Below are 23,675 nucleotides of genomic sequence, written 5' to 3'. Positions count from 1 at the left end.
GCACTTCAACAAAAGGCAGGTTTATACTCTCAGGGAAACCGAGATGGAACAAGTCATCACTGGCTGATACCAAAAGGTAGTCGGGGTGCTAGGAGAGGTGTTTCAACTTGAATAGGGTTTTTAAAGCAGCGTGACAAATAAGCTGGAGAAAGCACAGCGGGTAGTTCACGTTTCGGAAAGCCCTCCTGCAGCATGAAGCCGATGGCACTGTAGGAGTGTGCAAACATGGGAACGCTGACCGGTATTTTAGCAGACTTCCCAGTTCTGGGAAGTGCCCCGAGGTGGCACTGCTGCCTTGCAATGCAGGGATGCACCTGAGCCCGAGGAGAGCAGCTTCTGCTTTTGGGATGTCCAAAGTAACAACGCAAGGAGGAAGGTCTCTCCCAAACAAGAAAGCTGCAGGTAGGAGACAATACCATGCAGCTTGGGCTACAGCAAGAAACGAGTGCTGCTACACCACCAGGGCTGCCACAGGAGTGAGCTGGCAGGCTTTCCTACCACCACAATTCTTCCATCCAGACATGGGAAGTCTCGTCCTTGTACCACATCATGGCTTATGTAAAACAAAGGCTGGCATTCCTGAACCCCCAGGAGTTCACTGTGTATCTGAAACCATGGCTCTCTTTTGAGAGTCCTGGGCATTAGCAACCCAAATGCATGAAGGCATCTCTAACTTACTCTTGAGCATGCCAGAGCAGACACTCTTTGAAGTATTCACATTCTGGAGTAAGTTTCCATATATTAACTGATGAGGGATATATGTAATCACACCTAGACAAGCCCTATAAATGAGCATAACCCCAAACTGAACTAAAAAATCAGCACCCAACTGCATGCTTGCTAACAGCTGGGTGCTGAGAAACCATTGTGGGAGCTTCAGTGCTTCTGAGTCCAGCTTTCCAGAGGTGGGAGCTCATAACCAGGGGCTGATCCAGAAGGCAACAAAGGCTGTGATTTTGCAGGAACACCAATGCCAGGGCAAATACCATGTGTAATAACCATGCAAGACTGCCTGGCAACTCACTGGAACGGTGTGGAAAAACATGAACCGGTGGGCGCAATCAGTGCCTCCCTCAGCAAGTAGTTGAGGATGTTGAGGTAAACTTTGTCCAAGGCAATGGCACAGAGGTAAATTATTAACACTGTTTCTGTAGATCCCCCTTTACATGGGGTGGGGGCAGGAAAATCAAAACCGTGAGAGAAAAACAGAAACTATGGAGTCACCTGAATGCTTTGCTTTGAGAGGAATCTGGTGGAGAACTGGCAAAAGGGGCTGCACCATGTCCTGGAAGCAAATGATACTGAGAACAAAAACCAATCAGACCATAATAAAATCTCCCCCAGTTCCAACGTAGCTCAGTACCCTGAGCTCCATGTGGGGAGATAAGGCAGGATAACTGCTGAGCATAACACACTGAATGTTCCACGTAGGTTGTTTTTGATGTTGGACTATAACTCACGAATTATTGCGGGAGACAGCAGCCAGGCAGGCTGTCCACCATTGCGTGTCAGGCCAGCATAATACAGAGCCATATGAATATGATCTGGCCAGATGGTCTGATTAAATCCTAAATGACTTGTGGAGTAATTGCTTAAGCAGGTCAAAGCAAAAAGATACTGCAAGGAATAGATCTGGCTTTGTGCAGGGGGTGGAGGCTGAAAACTGCACTTCCCCAGTGAAAATATGAGCTACTAACAGCATCCTATTGGAAATGCAGGGTGAGGCATGGACACTGACTGGATGAATGCACGCTGCTCCGGCCCCCTTCCTTGGGACACAGCAACCCTCACGGGAGCCGAGCTTACCACGTAGCTCAACCCCGACCCCAGCCCCTAAATGCAGGGGGCACTGCAGCAACAACAGCAAATGTGAAGACACATTTCTCCCCCACCCCCCAAATCCCAGGTCCTTCGTTAGGTCTCTGAAGCAGAAAGAGCTGAAGAAGGAAAGCCGCTCAACACACACGTTAAGGCAACACTGGAGGGGCCTTTGACCACACGTGGGTGGGGATGATGGGCTGGTGGAGGGGTCCTCCTTGGCCGCACGGTGGTGCGGGGCTGCCCGGGAGGGCGGCGCGGCCGCCATCGCCGCCTCAGCGAAGTCCCGCCTCCCGCTCCCAGAGGCCGGGTGGGCGGCGGGATGGCGGCGGCAGCGGCGCGGGGCCGGGTGCTGTGCCTCTTCGACGTGGATGGGACCCTGACACCGGCTCGGCAGGTAGCAGGGCACGGGGGCACGGAGCTGGGGGGAAAGGTGGGACGAGGCCAGCGCGGCACGGCGGAGCGCGTCCCGCCGGCAGCGGCCTCACCCGGTGCTTCCCCGCCAGAAAATCGAGCCGGAGGTGGACGCGTTCCTGCGGGAGCTGCGGGAGAGGGTGCACATCGGCGTGGTGGGAGGCTCCGACTACGCCAAGATAGCCGAGCAGCTGGGGGACGGCGATGAAGGTGAGGCGGGGACCGTGGGCTCTCCTGGGGGTCACCCGTGTCCTAAACCTGACCCCAAGCTTGCCCTTGGGGCTGGATGGCCGTGCCCGGGCCGGAGCCGCTGCTTCTCCTTGTCCCTCTGTGGAGAGCAGGCGGGGATGGATGCTGCAACCAGCGCTGCCGGCTCCGGCGCTGGGTTTATACAGCCGTCATCTGGGCTCTGACAGCTCCCCCCATCCCGGGCAGGAGACCTTGCTCCCTGCTGCGCTATGGTGGGGTCTCCGGGGGTTCCTCATTGTGTTCAATGGGGACATGGGGTAAAGGAGGGAGCGGGAGGCAGCCCCTGCGCCCTCCACCGTGATTTCCTCCTCTGGCATGGATGCCAGGCGCGGCTGAGCTCCCAGCTCTGCCTTGGTAGCGGAGGGGGCTGAGAAATGCCCGGCTGAGGCTGCTTGCTGAGTCGGCAGTGCTGTGTGGCCGGGGGCTGGAGTTAGTCAACCAGTAACTGCATCGCCCCAGCGCCCTGGCAGTGGGGAGGGGAGGACAGGCAGCAGTGACATGCATGTAGCTGAAAGCCTGGTATTTTGGCGCCCTTATCTTCATCCTGCCATTGATTCACCCCGTGACCTCAGCCAGGTCGTTTCCCCCTGCATGCGTCAGCTCCCCACATGTGAGCAGAAGATAATCTCCTTGCTCACGCTGCGGTGAGCAAAGAGGGTTAGTGTCCCTGTGCGGAGCATGGGAGATGTGGGCAGTGTGGCACTAAGGAAGCAGGAGGATGGCTAGCTCAGCCCTGAGCCCAGTCCTTTTGACCCCTTTTCCCAGGCAGCATTCATGTTTCCTGTTTTATTTTTCTTCCCCCCAGTCATCAATAAGTTTGACTATGTCTTCGCAGAGAATGGCACAGTGCAATACAAGAATGGGCAGCTGGTCTCCAAACAGGTAGGTCCGGCCCCCTTGCAGCCATGCCGCTCCTTCCCCATGCCCTGCGTGCCGTGGGGAGCAGTGCCTGGGCCCTCTTTTCTCCCCCCCTCCAAATGCCAGATCTGAAAGTCCCACACCCCCAGGTCATGTTCTTGGGTGGGCTTCATGGGAGGTCAAGCATCTTTCTCACTCCTCCTTCTTCTCCCTCAGGCCATTCAGGACCACTTGGGAGAAGAGCTGCTGCAGGATCTGATCAACTTCTGTCTCAACTACATGGCGCTGCTGAAGCTGCCCAAGAAACGGTAACGGCCCAGGCCTATGCAAATGGCAGTTATATCACTGATTTCTTACGGAGCTCTAGAGCGCTCCTAAGAACAGCTGAGCTACTGAGTTTGTCTTGGTCCAGGTTTTATCTTAGCATCTAGAGGTCCCATGTAGGATCACTGTCCCACCAAGCTGGGCACCGTGGGCAGATAATGGAGGAGGGTCTTTTTTTCTGGAGAGTCTTCACTATTTTTTAGCATAATGCCAGCTTCTTTCTTTGGATTTTGTTCCCTGGGAAGTGGGGTACAGCCACTGTGTCCATCAGAGTACAGCCACTGTGTGCATCTCTTTTAGGACAATGGTACCAGGTCGTTACCAGTCAGGGCATCAGGCATCACTGGTCATATGAGTTTTCAAACAAATGAACAATGGCTCTTCAGATGGGAGGCCCAGCGCCTGTGCACACAGCTTCACACTGGTTCTAACCCAGTGTCACTCGGCCCACTGGTAATAGCGCTGGCCCTGCTCTGCCCCCAACCACGTGTTTCTGCCTGCTTCCTCCATGGAATCCAGCAGCCACAGGGTGCATTGCACTGGTACACCTCCTCTGAAGGACCACTAGGCCACTGCCGGGAAAGAAAAGGGTAGTTTTCCGTTGGATCAGCTCATCCTGTTATCACAGAAAGGAGAGGGAGAGGGAATAGATGGCATGAAGGTGGAAGGGGAGAGCAGGAGAACCCCTTTCAGAGGCAGCCTGCAGTTAAAGCAGCCTGGGTGCAGTGTCAAACCATCCCTCAGACCATGGTTTCACAAACTGTGAGCCAATAAGGCTGTTGCAAGCTGCAGCTCTGCCCTCCACTCGCCCTGGCTGGTTTGTTCCTGCTCTCCATTTGTGCTTGTAAGCCGGTAAAAGTTGCTAAACTGTGATCCAGATCAGTTGCCTGATGTGAATCACCATGTGGCAATACCACGAGCGGTGAGAGGGGCCAGAGTGGCTCTTTACAATAGGACTGACAGCTAAACATGCCCCAGGAGCCTGGGCTGGGACCCAGAACCCTCAAGGCTGTTTGGTTGCCTCTCTGCTGTCTGGTTGTCCAACAGCCTGGCAAAGTTTCAGCTCCAAGTGCCTCTGTGGATTTAGGCTTACAGGATTTCTAGCAGAGCAAGGACTTTAACCCCCATCTCCCAAGTCTTGGCTTGGGGCATGAGCTACTGCAGCCTTGGTGCTGCAGAGATGCTGCTCCCAGGCTGCAGGCATGGCTGCCCGTGTGTCCATTCCCCATGATATTCTTCACTGCCTTACAGGAGGCTCTGAGTTTTTCCCCCAGTCTCAGAGTGGTAGCACTTTACCACAGAGAAACAGTGAGCAGGGATGGGAGGGACACCAGGGGGGTAATGAGATCAAGGGCTCCTCTGCTGGACAGGGAAGGAGATCTCCCTGCTCCAGCTAGGTTTCCACAAGAGTTTCAATCTATTTTCCAATTGGCAGTACTGCCGTCCATCCCCTGTTGTTTCTGCCCTACCAGTGTTGGTACCTATCTGACTCCTTGGTGAGTTATTCCAGGGTGATAAGCAGACAGAACCAGGGATTTATAACAAAGAGAAAAGGAGGAGTTTTCTGCTGGCCTAATGCTTTGAACCAGCCCACCGAGGAGGTGGCAGAGTAGTGATCCCAGTGCAAGGAGGCAAGCAGGAACAGCATCCTGTCTGTGCAAGCTTAGGGAAGAGTTGCAGGGGGACAAACTGAGGTACAAAGGCCCTAGTGGGTCCTGCCTGATTTATGTCTCATAAAGAAGTTGTGATTGCTCATCAGCCTGCTGCTGGACATCAGTTGTGAGTTACACTGACCTGTTCCATCTCACTGCCCCAAGGCACTGCCAACTTCACCCAACACACTCAGCATTCCTTAAAAGCCCCCAGGGGTGGAGATGCCACAGTCTCATCAGGCAGTTGGTCCAGTCCAGGCAATAGAATCACAGAATCCTGGAATGGTTTGGGCTGGGAGGGACCTTAAAGCTCATCCAGTTCCAACCCCCTGCACGGGCAGGGACACCTTCCACTAGAGCAGGTTGCTCCAAGCCCCTGTGTCCAACCTGGCCTTGAACACTGCCAGGGATGGGGCAGCCACAGCTTCTCTGGGCACCCTGTGCCAGTGCCTCACCTTCCTCACAGGGAAGAACTTCTTCCTAAGGTCTCACCTTAGTCTCCCCTCTGTCAGGTTAAAGCCATTCCCCCTTGTCCTGTCACTACAGGCCCTTGTAAAAAGTCCCTCTCCAGATTTCTTGTAGTCCCTTTAGACACTGGAAGCTGCTCTAAGGAGCCTTCTCTTCTCCAGGCTGAACAAGCCCAGCTCTCTCAGTCTGCCTTCATAGGAGAGGTGCTCCAGCCCTCTGAGCATCTTCACGGCCTCCTCTGTCCTTGAAGTTATTCATAACATTAGAAGATGTTTCCTATCATCTCACCTAAGCTCGTTGCTTCCTGCCCATCCCCAGGGCATACAGGAACTGTTTATTCTTCTCTTACAGTCTCTTTTATAAAACTATGAGCCCCTTGGAGACACTAATCAGGGTGTCTTTGCCTGGCACGAAGTACCTGTGAGTGTGCATGGCTCCTCTCCCACTGCCTGTCCCTGCAAGGGCTGCATGCCTCACTGAGCAGCCATTCCCCTGGGAAGGTGTTTTTCTCTCCCTGCCTTGTGTAACCTTGTGTAACCTTGTAACCTTGTGCCCTTGCCCACCCACAGAGGAACCTTCATTGAGTTTCGCAACGGGATGCTGAACATCTCCCCCATCGGACGCAGCTGCACCCCAGAGGAGCGAATCGAGTTCTCCGAGCTGGACAAGGTACGCAGGCTCGCCCTTCCCTTTGCTGGTGTTGCACCACCACACATCTCAGGTCTTACCTGCTTCCCCCTTCCCAAGGAGAAAGGAGCCCAGCTCCAAGCTATGCACAGGCTGACACATGCAGCAAGGTGAAAACAGGACTTGGGGGGGCAGAAAACCTAAGGAAAGACACAGATGAATGGAAGAATTTGACTTTTGGATACCACCAATGCAGTGGGGTGGCCAGCATGATTCCAATGCAGTGCTGTGGGAGAGCCCAGGGAATAAGGCACTTATTTAATAGGGTGTTTCCTCATTTACAGTAACCACAGACTGCCCAGCAGCTGCCTTCTCTCTCCCAGTGTCCCAGCTCCAACAGAACTAATGGGCTTTGCAGACTGGGAGGTGCACGGCAGATCTGCCGGGCAGATCTGTGGAGCCCTTGGCCCATGCTCGCAGCAGTTTCTGCCTGGGGGAGGTGTCTTGGGGTTGAGGGATCAGTCGGACTTGGCAAGACTTCTTAAGCAAAGCTGGAGACTTTGGATTGTGAACTTGGCTTTAGGGTAACTGAAGCGAGGAAGGGCTGGAATCTGCTCTTCCCAGGAGCTGCTGGCTGAGCAGGTAGCCTTTACGTGACATGGGTCAGGACTGGTGGAAGCTGGTTAAATGTGCTTGCACTGGGGCTCAGGGCAGGTGAGAAGGGAGCAGAGCAATAGGCCATAGCTGCCCAGCAGACAGCTTACAGTGGGTTCTGGTTGACTGTATCTAATTATCCCACCTTCTTTCCATCCCTTTCCTCCTTGCCCCACAGAAAGAGCGGATCCGGGAGAAGTTTGTGGCAGCCTTGCAGAGGGAGTTTGCTGGCAAAGGCCTGCGTTTCTCTCGAGGTGAGTGGAGGGAGCTTCCCTGGCTTTGCATGCCCTCTTCATTGTGTTTCCCATGAAATGCTGGGAAGGGGAGCAGGAATCCTGGCTGTTCCCTCTGGGGGCCTGGAGACCCAGGGAAGAGCACAGAGAGCTGCTAGTCCTGGAGAGCTGCTGCAGGGACGCCTTGCTCACATCCAAGGCAGGGCGACAGCAGAGAATAAACTGTGCTGCAGATTTCCCTCCCTAGCAGCCAGGCAAATGGGTTTTTGACCTGCCACATTATCCCTGCCTTAATTTCAGTTAGCTCTGTGGAGCTCCCCCGCCCCAGAAGGTTTGTTCTGGCTCAAGCATCAGCAGCAGGGTGGCCAGCAGAGCTCCAGGCACATGCACTTCTCTCTAGGAATGAGGCCAGAGCCCCATGTGTATCTCAGCTCTGGGGTTTTCTTGGGAGGGTTGGCTACAAGGGAAACATCTTTCTTCCTAGAGGAAGAGCTGCGAGAGGCAAGGAGTCTGCAGCTCCATGCCATGGGCTTTTGCAGGGCCACTTCTTGGGGTGGCTCTTCCAAGTGAGAGCCAGCCTTAGTGAAGACGAGGAACTAAAGAAGGGGCTTGAGCAATCCTGGGGGCTTGGCCAACATGGAGAGCAAAATGAGGGTGTGTAAGCGGTGGGGCTGGGGGTGGACGAGACCCTCCACAGAGCAGATGGGTATCTGTGAGATAAAAAGGTGCCGTGTGGTAGCCTAAGCCAAAGGGAAAGGGGGTGACAAGGCTGAGAGCTGACAGGTAACACCCCACTCTTGACTCAGCGCGGATGAGTACTAAGGTTCTGATCCCCTTAGAGCCTCCCCTTGCCTTCAGCATCCTGCCAGGGGCATCCCCTGCTGCCCACAGCACTGACACACACTGTCACAGCAGAGAAAGACAAGGTCCCCACAGGCACGGGGGACAAGAGCAGAACAGTGGGCCTCTCTCCTCGGACTTCGGGAAGCCACCATGAAGAGCCTGGGCCTGTTGTGTAGAAGCATCAAGACAAGGGGAGCTGCAGGCCCCCCGCTTCTTCACAAAGAAAACACTGTGTGTCTCAGGTCAGGCATCCAAAACCAGGAACACTTGGGAATGGGGCTCTTCTGCCAACCTGGCTCCAAGTGCCTTGTCCCAGACTGTGGAGGACACAAGCCCCAGAGGTGGTGGAAGATCTCTCTGCAGCCCCCCAGACCCATGCTCTGCCTAGGCAAGGGGCGGTGCTGGCTGTCCTCCACACCACCTCTTCTCTCTTTGATTTCCTACCCTCTCCAACTGGCATCAAGAGCCCCTTCTTGCTACCCAGCTGTGTCTGAAAGGCCAGGATGCAGTGTTTTTCACAGATAAATGGCTTTGGATACAAAACCAGGAAGGATTTTAATGAGGTCAGACAAGTTTGGCTCCTGCTCTCATGCTGGCTCCTGCTTCAAGTCTGGGGGCATCCCCATCCCTGAGGTTATAGGGCACTTGCTCCCATACATATCACAGAGCCCTGTCCAGGTAGTGAAACCTCTGCCCCGAGCTGAACACACAGACTCCATCCCCAGTTCCTCAGGCTCCAAGGAGGATTCCAACAGGGACACCTCAAGGGAGGAGAGGACCATGGCATCAGATGTGCACATTTGAATGGTCCGGGGGATCAGTGACTCTCCTCCAGCAGACACAGTCCCTGTGAGTACCTGTCTACTCTACTACTAGAAGTACCTACTTCCTAAGAGAAGTAGGGTTATGATTTGTGAAGAAGGAGAGTGTGAAACTGCAGGACTGCTGGTGGCCCAGTAGACTGCTTGGAGAAGCAGATGGTCCCCGTGAAGCCAAGAGGAGGAGAGACCTGAACAGGCAGAGGGATGCACATCCAAATTCAAATCCCCATCCCTCCTGGCTCCAAGCGAGACCCCAACATACATGTGCCCTAAGGCTTTGTTTCAGGAGGAACTTGTCATCTGTGTTGGCGCTGGGAGAAGGTTCTGGCTCTGCAGCCTGTGCATGCAGTGTGGTAGCTCAAGAGGACAGGGAGGCTGCTGCCTCTGAGAACCCCAGAAGGCAGCACAGTGCTGCCGTAAACTCAGCCTGTTCTAAGAGCAAGGGCTGGAAGTTTGCTCACCCTTGGTAGCTGTGAGTGTCCATGTGCACACACATGCATGCGCTCTGGGAAAGCTCCCTCACCTCTGTACATCTGCCCCATCTGCCTTCGTGCCCCTCCAGATCTGAGCAACTCACACTTTTGACTGTTGTGGCAAGAGGTGACAGGCCAGGGTTGTGCCCCAGTTATGTCGATGGGTTCATGATACCCCCATGGACCACCCTTGGTCCTTGATCAGTGTGTAGAGCCTGCGTGGGGCCTGTAGCATGGCCAGCTGGGACCCCTGAGCTATGTGGTGCATGGGGTTTGCTTTAAGTGCAGGGGGTAAGGAGTGCCGGAGCAGTGGGTTTAGAAATACCAGTGATGTTCACACAGAAGCCTTGGTGCCAGTTTCCAAAGACATTGCCCCTCATTGTGACACAGAACGTACTGATGCGATCTGCAAGGCGTGATCCGCGATGTCCCCCAGCAGAGGCATCTCTTGGGACCTCCCATCCCAGCATCCCCCCTGCAGCGCTGGTCCCTGCTTGCTGCCTGCCTGCAGTCAGGGGAGCCGTGCTCATGGTCACCACAGCCACGCTGATGTCACTCCGGCCTGTTGTCATAGGAACAGCAGCTGCCACTATCCCAGCCGCATGCTGCAGTGGCACATCAAGGCAGAGCTGGTGCCTGGCTGCTGTTTGGGCTGGGGGCTCCCCACAGACACCCAGCCCTCTCCCACCCCAGCGTGGGGACACCCTGTCAGCTCCCACCAGTGTCGCCCTTCCTTGTGCTGGCAGGTGGCATGATCAGCTTTGACGTCTTCCCAGAGGGCTGGGACAAGCGCTACTGCCTCAACGTGCTCGACGACGAGAGATTCGACACCATCCACTTCTTTGGGAACGAGACGACCCCTGTGAGTATCCCCTGCTCACCCCTCGCGTGGCTCCTTTCTCTCCTCCATGGAGCTGCTCCATCACGGTCCCACAGCCTGGGTTCCACCCGTGGCAGCTCTAGTGGTGCCAGGGGAAGAGACATTCTTGTGCAACACAGGTTTGCAAAGGCTCGTGATGGTGGCAGGGTCATTGTGCTGAGGAGCAAGTCCATCTCAGCATCGCTTTTCTACCCCTGGCACTCTTGGGGGGTGCAGCCACTCTTGTGGCCCGTGGGACCCAAAATGCAACCCCCCAGCACTTAGGAGTGGGCTTTTCAATAGCGGGAACAGCTTTGCCTTCCCTTTAGAGCAATGGACGATGGTGCTTCCTTGCTGCTGTAGACCAGCTTGGCCATCCACTCAGCTGTTTCCAGATGAGGGCAACCTCTGTTCCCCAGATGTGCCCATCTTTTGCTACCTCCTCCATAGGCCAGGCAGGGGGTTAACCCCTGGATCCTGGAGAAGCTCTGCTGGTCCTGGGCCTTCCCCATCCTTTCTACGCTCCTCCCCTGGCACAGAGGAGGGGAGGTAGGAGGGCAGAGGCAGGGCTCCAACCCGGCCTCTTCTGCCTCCCTGGGCCAGCAAAGCCCTGGCAGAGCCAGATGTGGAAGCATCCATGCCCTGCTAACGCTTTCCCTATGTTCTATCCCCCCGCAGGGAGGGAACGACTATGAGATCTATGATGATCCCCGCACAGTGGGACACAGCGTCCAGAACCCACAGGACACGGTCCAGCGGTGCCGCGAGATCTTCTTTCCGGAGAGAGCAAACGAGTGCTGACTGCCTCAGGTCCCGCAGCCCTGCCCCAGCCCTGCCCTCGCCCCCGCCAGGAAAAGCACCTTCACTTGAGGAATCTGCTCAGGGTAGACTGGAAATCCCCGCTGTCCAGAGCTGGTTGGGATGTAAGGCGTGAGCGCAGGTGGGTGCGCAGGAGGGGGCTGTTGCTGAACAGCCCTTTGGCACTCCCCATCTGCGGCTGGGGCTCATAGGACCAGACCCTCCTTGCCTCCAGAAAAACTTCTCTCTTGACAGTTTGGGCTGTGGTGGGCAGCGGTGCAGATGCTTTCTTGGTCAGAAAGCATTGAAAGGGCCAGTCACAAGAGTGTGTGTGTGTCCATCCCGTGCTCCCTCCTCTCTTCTCTTCTTTTTCGCCCTGTTTCTCGTAACACCTCTGCACGAGGGAATATGTATGTGTCTCACCTTTCTCTCCCCTTTGCACCATGGCTGGGGAGGCTGGGGCTGCTGAGGCCCCAGGCACCCTCCCTGGAGCTGCTCCAAGGCAGGAAGCCAGGAAGGCTGTTTTCTCCAAGTAGGAAGGGGTAGCTGTGACCCCAGCTCATTGCAGTGCTGGGCATCCTAACAGAGGGGGTCACCACGTCCTTCACCTCAATGCCACGCCGTGCCAGTCACTACAGGTGGCCTGGGACTGACAGTTTTAAAATGACTGGGCTCCTGCTCTGAGCTTTGCTCAAGTGCGTGAAGAAACTAATTCTCTCTTTAGCTTACAAAAAACCCCAGGATTTGTTTCCTATGTTCCCAAATCAGACCTTGCCTGGTGTGGCTGGAGGACGCCAGTCACCTGATGTGTGCAGAGCACTCTGTGGAGCAGCTGTGGGCAGGCGGCTTCCCAGTCCTATACCCGCTGACATGCCTATTAGTTGTCACAGGTGTGTCAGTGTAAAACCTTACCCAGGGCATTCATAGCAGACAAGGTCACCTTCCTTCCCAGTGCTCAGCTTTCCATCCTGCTGCCAGAGGCATTCTCGGAACGGGCCAACACAGGCCAGACCTGGTTCGTAGTGCCAATGGAGGTACCCCCTCCACAGTGTCCTCCAAGCTTGCTTTTCCACCCCATCTCATTCCACACACTCAGTTTACATGGTCACCTTTAGGGAGGCAGGATCTCCAGTACAGTGGTCGTGTGTCCTGCTCCTCTCTTCTCCCGGGTCTCTCCTTCGGCCCGTGACTTCCTCCTTCATGTTGCCCCTTTATTCCTGGCAGCTGTGCTGGGACATGTGGCTGCACCAATGACACTAGTCACAACTTGGTACTCCAGAGAAGCTCAGGGATCCCCTCCAGGGAGATGTCCACTTATAGCTACCCAGGGCACACAGATCTGGTGTTTGTGGACCTAGAATATAACGAAGGTTCCTGCACACACCACCCCTCATTGCTCCCCAGGAGCCTTTCTCACCACGTCCCTGCTGGTATGGCACTGCCCTGTCTCTCGGTCCTGTTTTCTCTCCCCTTTTTCTCCTGTTCCTGCTGTCCTTGCCATTGCTCTTCATCTCCCACCTAATAGGGGGACTGCAGAGAGAAGTTTCTCAGCTGGCTACCACCACTGTCACCAAGGGACCGCATGCACCAGGTGAGATATGTTGGTGCTTTTAGACCCAGGGCAGAGCTCCCATGTGGCCATGGGCAGAGTCCTGAGTGGTCCTTGGCACTGCTGCCTGGCTGCATGTGCAGGGGTGCTGCATGACCAGTGCTGGTGGGGTGCTTCCTCCTCCACCTGACTGCACCACTTAACTCTACAATGCATCAGGTCTGTAATGCATCACGTTTGCATGAGCACAGGGGTCTGCCCAGCATCCAGAAATCCCCAACAAATGCACAAACTCCTCTTTCTACCCAGAGATTTCTGTGTGGCAGAAGAGGATCTGTTGGAGAAACCTGAATGCAGGGTACCCTTTTCATAGGCCACTGGTTTTGGCTCCCCACTGAAACCTTCATGGAGGAATCGTGTGTTTTGTGGTTCTTCCTTCTCTGTTTCACTGTGAATCCGGTGATGTGTGTGGTCTGAGGGGTGTGTGTGTAATGTTCCTGTAAGTCTGTTCAAAGCCAGCAGGAGCTCTTGTGAGTTTAGTGGTGAGTGAAGAGCAGGGCCTGGCCCTGAAGTCACAAGACACTGTGGTGGCTGAGATGACTTGCACATTTGAAGGGAAGGACAGGCTCTGTCCAAGGCTGCTCCTGGTGGCAGCACGTCCCTTGCTCAGGGTGGGGTGAGTTGCAGAACAGAGGCAGGGTTGACCTCCGAGGCACCTGCCATCACTATCTCTGCTCAGGAGCTCACGAGTGCATGGCTGGGATCAAGCCCAGGAACCTTCCCTGTTCCTGCCTCTGGCTTACACCAAGCCTGGGCCAGTTGAGGGCACCTCCCAGCAGGAGACGCTGTCCTGCTGGAGGGATGAGGATGGCATCAGAAGTAGCTGGGGCAGCACCTCAGAGTCACAGCGTGGCTGAGGTTCAAGGGGTCTCATCTGCTCCCACCCTCCTGCTCAAGCAGGGCCACTGAGTCCCAGCTGCCTGCCCGGTATTTCTGCAGGCAGGGCTGAGGCACAGCGCTGGGGTGGGAGCCCTGCGCCTGCCCCTGAGACCCCTTTGCCATGATGCTCCTCTCCCGGCGGGTGCCCACGGTGTAAGTTGGGGATTCTCCTGTGTATGTGTGAGCGAGCAGATGTGGTGGGCCCTGTGTCAGGGAGTGTCTTGCCATGCGGCTCCATATCTGTGCGAGATGGGCAGCTCCTGTCTGGCAGATACCAACTGTTAAATAAGAAATATATTTAAATACAGATATATCTATATTAAAACAAATAAAATCGATCCTATTAAAGCTACAACACACAGTGGTTGGAGGCAGCGTGTGCTTTGTGCCGGGCTCTGCTGGGCTGAGACACATCCAGATGGCAGGCACCCAAAATCCCTGCAGCAGTGGGGGACCAGCCCCAGTCCCCATTCCAGTGGGCAGCAGCCCCCCAGCTCAGGGTCTGCTCCCCTGAGCAAAGCTGGAGCACCCCAGCCCCCCCGGGCCATGCTGTCGGATAAATACCTGCATGCTCCAGGTCCTTTACCCGGGAGAGCCAGCAGTGTCCCCACCGTGACACACACGGGACAAAGAGCCGGGATGGGCAGGGCTCATGGGAAAGTCACTTTTAATGGTTTATTGCCAATGTTACAAAGGTTGACACATGGTCAGACAGGCGGGAACCACACCGGAGTTGTAAAAACACCACAAGTCTGGAGTTGTAGTTTGTTCCAAAAAAAAAAAGAGGAAAACCAAAAGAATCAATCAAGGTTTGCCTTGGCCAAGCTGACTGTGTCCCCAAGGGATGCCTGGGCCCGAGCCAGCACCACCAGAGCCCCTGGGTGAGCCGGGCTTGGGGCTGGCAGTGAGATGGGCTGTGGGGTATCCCCACATCGGCCTGGGCTGGGGCAGCATGCAGTGGGTCCTCCTGAATCCACAGGGCCCCGGCTGGCCTGTGTGGCACCAGCCTCGTCCCTTCTCCCTGCTTCCAGCAGAGCCCTGTTCCCACTGCAGCAGTGGCAGCAAGATGTGGAAAGCTCTCCATCCGTGCTGAGGGCCAGCAGCAGGGAGCAAGTGCCCGGGGAGCTGGCTGTCACCTCCCCAGCCCCAGTTCGGAATAAACCCTTTCAGATGCTGACAATTCCTGGAACATCCCCCAGAGTCAGCTCCGGCACAGCCCAGTGCAAGTCGTCCCTGTCCCACTGCCCTCTGCCCTGTCCCTCCTGAGCCCGCCTGGCCATGGTATGGCGGAGAAGACCAGAAACAAAGAAGTTTGTGCTTTGTATACGAGACCCTGCCTACACCGAGGGGCTGGGGAGAAGTGGCTGAGGCTACTTACATTCCTCAGCCCCTCACATCCCCCTGGTAAGCTATGGCTATGCACACACACGCACACACACACACGGGAAGTGGGGTCTCCAGGGGACTGGGGGACAAGGGGCAGCCATCTCCCCAAAACCATGTCAGCACAGAGCCAAAGTAAGTGTGGTGGTGGGGAGCACGGAGGTGCCAAGTGCAGCCCTGCCCCTCCGGGCACAAGGCTCAGCACCCTGCCAGCAGCCATTTGCCCCTTACAAATAGTGGTTTTCTTTCTGTAAGCCACTCGCCTCCCCGTGGCACCGCTGACCCGAGGTCTGTTGATGGAGGGACGTGGCTCAGGCGGATGCCATCAACTACCAGCAATAGTGATTGCTGGGGGGAAACACCTCCCTGTTTCCCCCCAGCCCCACGGCATGCCTCACTGCTGGTGTGCTGTGGGCAGTGAGACCAACTGGGGTGACCGTCTTGCCGAAGTGGAGTTCAGGAGGATGAGCCGAGCCCCCCCAGAATTCTCCCTCCTGCTCTCAGCACCAGTGGGCAGGGGTAGGGCTGGTTCCCCTGATCCCCATGGCCTCGGGGGCAAGGAAGGGGATGTGGGGCTCGGTGCTGCCCCCAGCGCTCGAGGGCGGCGGAGGAGGGCTCTGCTTTCCCCATCCCCCTCGACAGACACTTACAAACACACACAGAGAAAGGAAACCGTAACCTTATAAAAGACACCGAACGCAAACGCCTGCATGTTTGGGGGCAGCCCCGGCCCCGCTGCCGCCTCGGCTCCCCCCGTGAGCGGCCGGGCAGGCTTGCTCTGTGGGGCCGAGCGGCCAGTGGCCCCCCTTGGGGGCCTAGGAGCCGATGATCTGGCCGGACCACGTCTCGTGCTTCGTGTGAGGTGCCAGGTTGGTGAGGACCACCTCCACCGCCTGGAATTTCTGGTTCTTGGGAGGGATGGGGCAGACCTTGTACGTCACCTCGTCCCCCTCCACTGGGACGTACTCCCCCTCGATGCTGCAGGAGAGGAGAGGAGAGAAGTGGGGCTGGGGCCAAGAGCTGGACCACCCAGCACCAAGGAAGGAAGACACCCAACCCACCAGCTGCGCCCTGGGGGTAGAGGACAAGCAGAGCCTCATCCCCACGTCACGGAGACCTCCTGTCCCCAGCCCACAGATCTCCAGCTCCACACAACCCCAGACTTACTCAGACACATGCACGAAGATGTCCTCTGTGCCATTCTCGGGGGTGATGAACCCATGGCCCTGGGAGCGAGAGAACTGCTTGCAGACACCCTTGAAGATGGGGCCGGCGGAGGCACGCGCCGTGCTGCGGGAGGAAAGGGATGGAGACGTCTCACCAGGGGGACAGCACAGGGAGAGGTTTGCTAGGAAACGACAGCGTTCCCTGGGGAAGAGCGCATGGATCCCACCTGCAGCACCGCGGGCAGGCGGGTGCAGAGATGCTGGGGGCCACACTGGCAACGCGCACCAGCCATAAGGGGTCCTGCTGGTGACTGTGGTCCCCGCTCAGCTGAGTGGATGGCCCTGAGCCTGCTTGCTGTGCTCTGGGTACTCACGCGGAGTAGGTCCTGGTCCTCTTGGTGGGCAGGGGGCTGGGCAGGTCCCGCAGCAGCAGGTTGCCGCGCTCCCAGATGCGGCTGCCCTCGCGTTGGAAGGGGAAGGTGGGCCACACCGGCGACTTGGGCGAGTGCAGGGGGGGCACCGCTGGCGGGGCGCTGGGGTCCGACGACATGGTGGGGCTGGCGGGCTCCTCCGTTCTGGGGACGGGCGGGTGGGCGGCGGGAGAAGGGGCACCCTGGGTCTGCTGGGTACCTGCGGCCTGGGGAGCAAAGGGGGGTGTTACAGGCCCCCCCCCCAGGGAGGGGTTTTGGCAGCAGGGGCAGTTTGCTGTCAGGAACTGCCCTGTCTGCTCCCAGCCCCATATCTGTGGGTGCAGGCAGCGTACTGATGGTCTTCGGTACTGAGCACCAGCCCCAGGTGCTAGGAATGGCCCTGGGAAGCCCATCCTGGCTTGGATCAAGCCAGGACATTCATAGATTCATAGAATGGTTTGGGTTGAAGGGACCTCAAAGCTCATCCAGCTCCAACCCCCCTGCCATGGGCAGGGACACCTTCCACTAGACCACGTTGCTCCACGCCCCATCCAACCTGGCCTTGAACACTGCCAGGGATGGGGCAGCCACAGCTTCTCTGGGCAATCTGTGCCAGTGTCTCACTGGAACAGCAAAACAATCCAAACAATTCCAGCAAAACAATCCCAAGGGAAGGAAAGAGCCTGGTTTGTCACTTTGTCTTTCATTTGTTCCAGGATAATCCCACATATTAGAGACAAAGTCAATAAAAAGCATGTCCTGGGAGAAGGAGCAGGTGCGCGTAGGCTGCCATAGGCAGAGACTATTTTGGGAAGGATGCCCATGCAGTGCCAGCACACCAGGGCTCCCGGCACCAGCCTCTGAGATGTCCCCGCAGCCTGGGATTTCTGCTGAAAGGGTGAAGGAAAAAGGCTGAGGCAACAGGTAGGTCAGGGTCAGGGGTCTGAGGTCTCCCCCCCCAGAGGTTGTCTCAGTGCTATGGTATGTAGGACCCAAGCCCAGCCCCAGCCAGCAGCTTGCTGCCCGCTGGGCACATCCCTACAGGGAAGGGGCAGGGGGAGGCTATTGCAGGCTGCCAACAGCACACACACATCACTCGGGCACCTCAGATGAGCCACGACGGCTCAACCCCTGCCACTGTGGTCATTGGGCTCCAGGTTTTGGGTGGCATCATGCGGTTTGTAAGGAGTTAAAGCCCCAAGGGGTAACCCTGTGCTGCGATGTGCAAGAGGTGGCCTGACAGCCAAGTCACCCACCAAAGAGCAGGAGCCAGAGCAAGCGTGGGCATGGCTGAACCACCCTGAGCATCAAACCGGGGGGTTGTGCATTTTGAAGCCCCCCAGTGAGATGCTCTGGTGTGTGATCAGCATTGCTTAGAAACCCTTTGCTCTGCTGATTCCTCTGTCCATCAGCTGCTGCATCTGATGCCGGGTGCCTCTGTCTCAGGGTGCCCCATGCCAGCAACTGCTTGGGGGCACCACTCTTTGGGGTGCTGGGTGGGGGTTCACCCATCTCCATCACCTCTCAGGTTCAGGGGTTTCCCCCCTGACATCCCATGTTGTTACCATCCCCATCCCTGCCAGACCCTCCAGCCCGTCCCACCCCGCTGGGGCGAGCAGCCTCCTTTGGGAAGACACCAGCACACACCGGGAAACCCGGGGAATAGTTAATTTGGTTTCTGACTCATCCGCGGCCCCTGGAGACGCGGCAGCCCTGGGGCAATGCACAAAAGGGGGTCACCTCCGCTCTGAAATTAGTAGGCACCAAGGACACGGGAAGAGATTTCTAGAGCAGCCGAAGCGCTGGGGAGGGACCTGGCGACTCCTGTTCCCCTTTCAGGGGGTCTGCTCATCCACACCTTAGTGTCCTCGCAGCGGCCCCCTCTCAGCCCTGCAAAGCTTCACCCTAGGTTTCAGGCAGCAGAGACCACACTAGAGTCCCACGCCAGAGTCCCACGCCAAGGCAAAACCACCACTTTGCTCTTGCCCTTCAAGACGGCTTCCAGCCACGACCGCAAACCCCTCTGAAACATCCTTCCTTCTCCTCACTGATTTCCCATCCACCCCTGCACCAAACCCTTCATGCGCTTCAGTGGCTCCTCTCTGCCATGAAGCAACTGGAGCCCACGCGCCTGCCTCCTGCTCCATGGCCCACCCGCACCCGGGCTGCTCGGCTCCTGCCTTGCCAGGCTCACCATCTCCTTCTCCCATTCCCAGGCTCACCATCTCCTTTTCCCATGCCCGAGGAGCTCAGAGAGGCTCAGGGAGCCCCACAAGTGAGATATCCAAAAGCCTGGACAGCCACCACGCTGCTTTGCTGCTCCCATCTGTGCCCCACATCCGACCACCCTGCCTGTGCTGGCGAGCAGCCTGCCTGCTTCTGGGCAGCAAAAAGCAATGTGGTCCCCCAGCACCGCTGCAGATCTGGCATCTTCCCAGAAGGATCAGGGCTGGACGAGCAGGCGATGTGGGGAAGCGGCCCTCAGTCCTCTGCCACATCATGGAGCTGCCGCTACGAAAATGGCTTCACCACAGAGTGCCTCCTCTGTGCTGCTTTCACTGAGGAGACCTTTTTGGTTCCCCCACCAGATCAGGGACAATGGAGGGTATTTAACCTGAATAACGATGCTTGGAGCAAACTATTAGTATGCTGAGGGGGTTGGTTGGAGCCAGGAGAAAGAGGCTTCCTCCAGCGGGTCCATGTGAGGCTGGAAAAATGGAAGTTTCCCAGAGGGAAAAGAAAAATAGGAGGCAAAGGGGAAGGGGCGTGCAAGAGGAGGAGCCTGGTGGGAACAAAATGGCTTGGGCAGACGAAGTGGCAACCCAGAGTGGGTTTGCGTCAGGTTCACCTATGGGACCAGCCCAGGCTGGGGTGCTCTGGAGGGCTTCCTGGTTTGGGACGAGGGGTGGTGGGGAGCAGGAGCATGCTGCTGGGGCAGAGGAGGGAGATAACCCACTCCTGAGTCCTGAGGATGACAACGGAAGGGCTGCCGTGTGGCCCCATGAGCTGAGCTTGCCCCGCATGGGAAAACAAGCTGCATGTGATAGCCCTCAGGCACTTTGGGGAGCTCTGGCAGCTCCACTGGGATGTGGGGAAAGCCGTGGCATGGGGCAGCAGCTGACTGGGATGCGTACAGTGACAGGGCACGGTGAGGTCCCCATCCTTGGGGGTCTGCAGCCCCCTGGACACGTCCTGCTCAGAGGCATTGCACCTAACTCCTGCTTGGAGCAGGGGCTGGAGCAGAGACCCCAGTCCTGTGGCCATGCCAAGGTTGGTTCCCAAGGCCACCACGCTCTGCTCCTCTCCCTACATTTGTGGGTCATCCCTGGGGCCCGGTGGCTGAACATCCCGCTTTGCTACTGCTGGTGAAGCTGAGGCTGAGTGGGAGCTTTGGCACCATGGGGCTCCAGGGCACTATCCTGCTTCCACCTCATTTAAATCCCCGCGGCAAACAAAGGGGCCGAGGAAATTAAACTCATCAAAAGCAGGCTGAGAGAAGAGGAGAGGCACGAGCATGTCCTTGCTGGTGTCTCCTCTCCCCCCAGCCCAGCTGGAGAGCAGGGAAAGCCTCTCCAGTCCTTCTCCTTCCTTCCCTGTTCTCCACTCCACCACCTTCTGCCAGCTCTTTCTCCATGCTGCAGCCCCAGCGGGTGACAAGGAGGAGGCACTTGGAGGCATTCCCCCTTCTCCTCCATCACCAGCGCCATGCTAACCCCTGCTGGGGCCACGAGCACCCGTCCGCACCGCGGGTCTCTGCCAGCTGGGCAGACACGACCCTCAACACCGTGTCCATCGCACGCACATACACAGCGCAGGGATGAAATCCGGGTCACTCGAGGAGCCGAGCGGAGGCTGCAGCAGCCCGGCTCTGCCGTGGGGCTCGGGAAGCCTTTTTCCAGTGTAACCCCCTCCCCACGGCCGCTGCCGGACCTGCACCTCGCTCCTCCCCGTCTCCCCTTGGAGGCTTTGTTCCGCAGGTCCCCCGGGGTGACAGTCCTCCGAGCCAAGGTGTGCAAGCGGCACCGAGACCCGCGCTCCCTGGAAGAATGCTTCTCATAAAAACACCCCCAATTATGCCTGCCTTCCCGGCTCCCCACATAAAACATCTCGGAGTGAACCCCAGAGCCCTCTGGTGACAGGGCTTCCTTCAGCAGCGGCAGCCAGCTTTGCTTTTATGTTTTGCAGCGGGCAGGCTCCCGAGCCAAGCTGACAGTCGGGAACGCTCGCAGGCAGAACGTAGGAAACCCAGGCCAATTAAGGCAGACAGGCAGTAGACACATCAGCTTTTATCTCGAGATCCAAGTACCCCATTCATCATCAGCGACTGAAAGGTCTGTGCTTTATCAAATAAAATCACGGTCTCTCTCCGTCTCTTTAAAGCCAAACACATTGACTTGGGTGCTGTCTGTGACCTTGTTTAACTAAACAGCCTTTCAAGGTCCCCCAGAAGGGGGGAAGGAGCCTTTTGAAGAGGCACCAGCCTCTTTCTGCCACTCCCCGTTCATTAGCGGCAGCGAAGAAAACCCCTCGCACGTCCCTCAGCCAGGCAGGGGAATACATATTTAATTGGCTTAATGGCCCTCGGCGAGCCGGCCCTCCCACACGGCGCTTCTTTGTGCTCCATCCCATCCGCTGGAACCCCGGGGCTGCCCAGGGCGGAGGGACGGACGGATGGACGGGCGGCTGCTCTGCCAGCGGCTGTCACGCTCCGGCTCTGGTCGTGACCCACCATCCCCTTTATGGGCTGTTTCCCTTCACGCCGCCACGTTCCTTTGCAAATCCCCGGCTCAGACGGTGTCTGCCACCACGCTTGGGTCTGCCGAGCGCCGCCGCTCCCCCTGCCCCAGCCGAGGAGCTGGAGGTTATTTTTCCTCTGCTGCCTTTTCCATTGAGCTCCTGCATGGGCTCTTCCCTGCCACTCGCCATCATGTTCTCTCCATCTCTCCAGACTGCCAGCGGCCCCTGTTTAGAAGCCAGGTTTACCTCCCTGCTTCATCCACTCTAGTAGCAGAAAGGTGTCTGTATGTCAAACAGACCACCCCGTCTCCGCAGCTGGTTGCCGGCAGCCATCTCCTCACCCCACAGAGGAGGGAAAGCAATGTTCTGGCCCGCCGCCATCCTCGGTGCAAGCTGATGCCCCCCCAGACCCAGCATGTCTAGACACAGGCTGAAACAGAAGAGCTACACCCCTCCAGATGCAGAAACGTGCCCCCAGAGCTCAGCGCAACAATAAGAATCCCACAGTTCAGCTGCTTGGCACATTCACGTGCCAAGGGACCCAGCAACAACGCGGTGGCCAGCAGAGAGCCCAAATCAGCACCTCCCGGGGGGTGCCGTGAAGGGCAGGAACCAGCTGGGGAACCGGGATGGCTCCAGGCAGGGGTTACCACCAGCAGGCTACCCCTTGCTGGGCTGCGTTTCTCCGTCCTCCCTCGGAGGAGGCTCACAGCCTCGGCGTCTGGCAGGTTTTTATAAATGCTGTCTCTGTCCGATGCTAATGAAAGCCCCTCAGCCCTTCCGCCCCCCTTTCTGGTCATGCCGTTAGGAGTTAATACCAGGCAAAGCAATTTCCTTGCTCACCCTGCATGTTAAAAATCCCTTTGCTGAGACAAATTACTATAGGAAAAATAAACTAGGCGGTTTTGGGGGAATACAGACTGACAGCATCCTCTCCCCAGCTAAGCCAATCACGCTCACAACTCCAGGGATCTTTGCTGAGATAGTCTCGCCTACGATACAGCCTGCTTAGCGCTAAAATATGAATGTCACCTTTATGGATCGATTATAAAAAGCTCCCTTAGTGCTGGGCTGCCCAGTTCTCCAGGGGGCCATGGGGGAAGAGCAAGAAGGCTGCCAGATGCAAAGGGGAAGCAAAGGGAGAAGCCATCATGGAGGCTTGATTTACCTTTTAAGCATATATGCATAATCCTCACTCCCAAATACCAAGTTTATGTGATTAGGTTGTTTTGTTGTGTTTGGTTTGGGTGGATTTTTTTAACTAGAACAGTATCTATTCAAAGACATGGTGCAAATGTCCTCATCTGTGTGTCCTTCCTGCCTCCTTTGTGGATTCAATTTGCCATCAGCAGGAATGAACAGTGCAGCCAGTCCCAAAGAAGCCCCAATTCAAGCTCCCATCATCATCAGCCCGGTTTAATAAGAAGGATTTTTTACAGACTACCTCCCCCTCACCTGGCAATCAGAGAGCTGGGTCCTGGCTAATCTCAGCCCCCCCCCCCCCCCCCATGGCAAAGCCCTGGCTATTTGCCCCCCAGCCACAGCAGACATACAGCACTACACTGCCGCCGCCACCTCCAGAGGAGTTATTGTTCCTGAGGCTGGTGAGGAATAACCGAACCGGAGAAGAGAAGTCGTGCTTCAGCCTCGCACCTCTCTGCCGTCAAAAGGAAAAAGCAGGTTTGAAAGAAGGCGGCGGTGCACGAAGTTTAACCTCCAGCCACAATAGCCCCGGATGGCCATTGTGCCTCCCCTCACTTACCTCTTTAGCAGTGACGGGCTGCCTGGAGCTGCGCTCTGCAAAGCATCGGTGCTCGGCGGGGCCGAACGCTCCTCCGCTGCCGTGCGAGGAGCAGCGGTCTCGCCTGCAGCCCGGCTCTGGGGGGCTTTCTCCGGCTGCCTGCCTGCCTGCTGGCTGCCTGCTGATGGACCTGCGGGATCTGATGTGTGGATGATGTGCGCCTCGCACACACACACGCATCCGCACGCCTTCCCTGACGTCAGGGCCAGGCCAGGGGGAGCGGGCAGGTGGGAGGGATCAGGCTGGTCATTTCTGAGCTAGGCTTAAAGGAGCAAGGCTGTATGGGAGGCTGGAGGCTACGAGGGTCAGCCCAGGGGGGCTGCATCGCTCCGGTTACGCAAAGTGACGTGCATCGGTGCACTGGGGGCATGGTCGGATGCAAAAGGGCAGCCCCACAGGCACCAGAGGGGGAGAATGGGCCGGGAAGCCGGGGGTGTCCCCTGCAAGGGGTCAAACCTCTCCCACGTCACCCCAAGACCTACTGGTGCTGCTGCAGCCACTCTCCCCAGATACCCAAGCCTGCAGCCCCCAAGCACCCATGGGTGTTGCAGTCACCCCCAGCACAGCCAGAGGAGCACATGCCACAGATCCACTCCACT

General features: G+C 57.1%; 2 protein-coding genes across 2 annotated transcripts; one reads left to right on the top strand and one right to left on the bottom strand.

The window, feature by feature from the left end:
* Positions 1–2,104: 2,104 nt before the first annotated feature.
* PMM1 (phosphomannomutase 1) lies at positions 2,105–13,936 on the top strand. Its single transcript, XM_030478802.1, has 8 exons — positions 2,105–2,215; positions 2,325–2,442; positions 3,287–3,363; positions 3,556–3,647; positions 6,353–6,452; positions 7,243–7,318; positions 10,181–10,296; positions 10,972–13,936. Exons 1-8 carry the CDS (start codon positions 2,141–2,143, stop codon positions 11,092–11,094), a joined length of 777 nt encoding a protein of 258 aa, XP_030334662.1. The 5' UTR covers positions 2,105–2,140; the 3' UTR covers positions 11,095–13,936.
* A 293-nt stretch (positions 13,937–14,229) lies between these two features.
* On the bottom strand, positions 14,230–23,410 carry CSDC2 (cold shock domain containing C2). The gene is made up of 4 exons (XM_030478803.1): positions 23,038–23,410; positions 16,503–16,765; positions 16,130–16,252; positions 14,230–15,940 (listed from the first exon to the last, which is right to left on the bottom strand). The coding sequence occupies exons 1-4, from the start codon at positions 23,254–23,256 to the stop codon at positions 15,778–15,780; spliced, it is 768 nt and encodes a 255-aa protein (XP_030334663.1). The 5' UTR covers positions 23,257–23,410; the 3' UTR covers positions 14,230–15,777.
* Between the last annotated feature and the right edge of the window lie 265 nt (positions 23,411–23,675).

This window comes from Strigops habroptila, chromosome 3 (assembly GCF_004027225.2).
Source record: "Strigops habroptila isolate Jane chromosome 3, bStrHab1.2.pri, whole genome shotgun sequence".
Taxonomy (NCBI): domain Eukaryota; kingdom Metazoa; phylum Chordata; class Aves; order Psittaciformes; family Psittacidae; genus Strigops; species Strigops habroptila.
The sequence above is the reverse complement of the archived record's forward strand: the minus strand, read 5'-3'. Positions and strand labels throughout refer to the sequence as shown.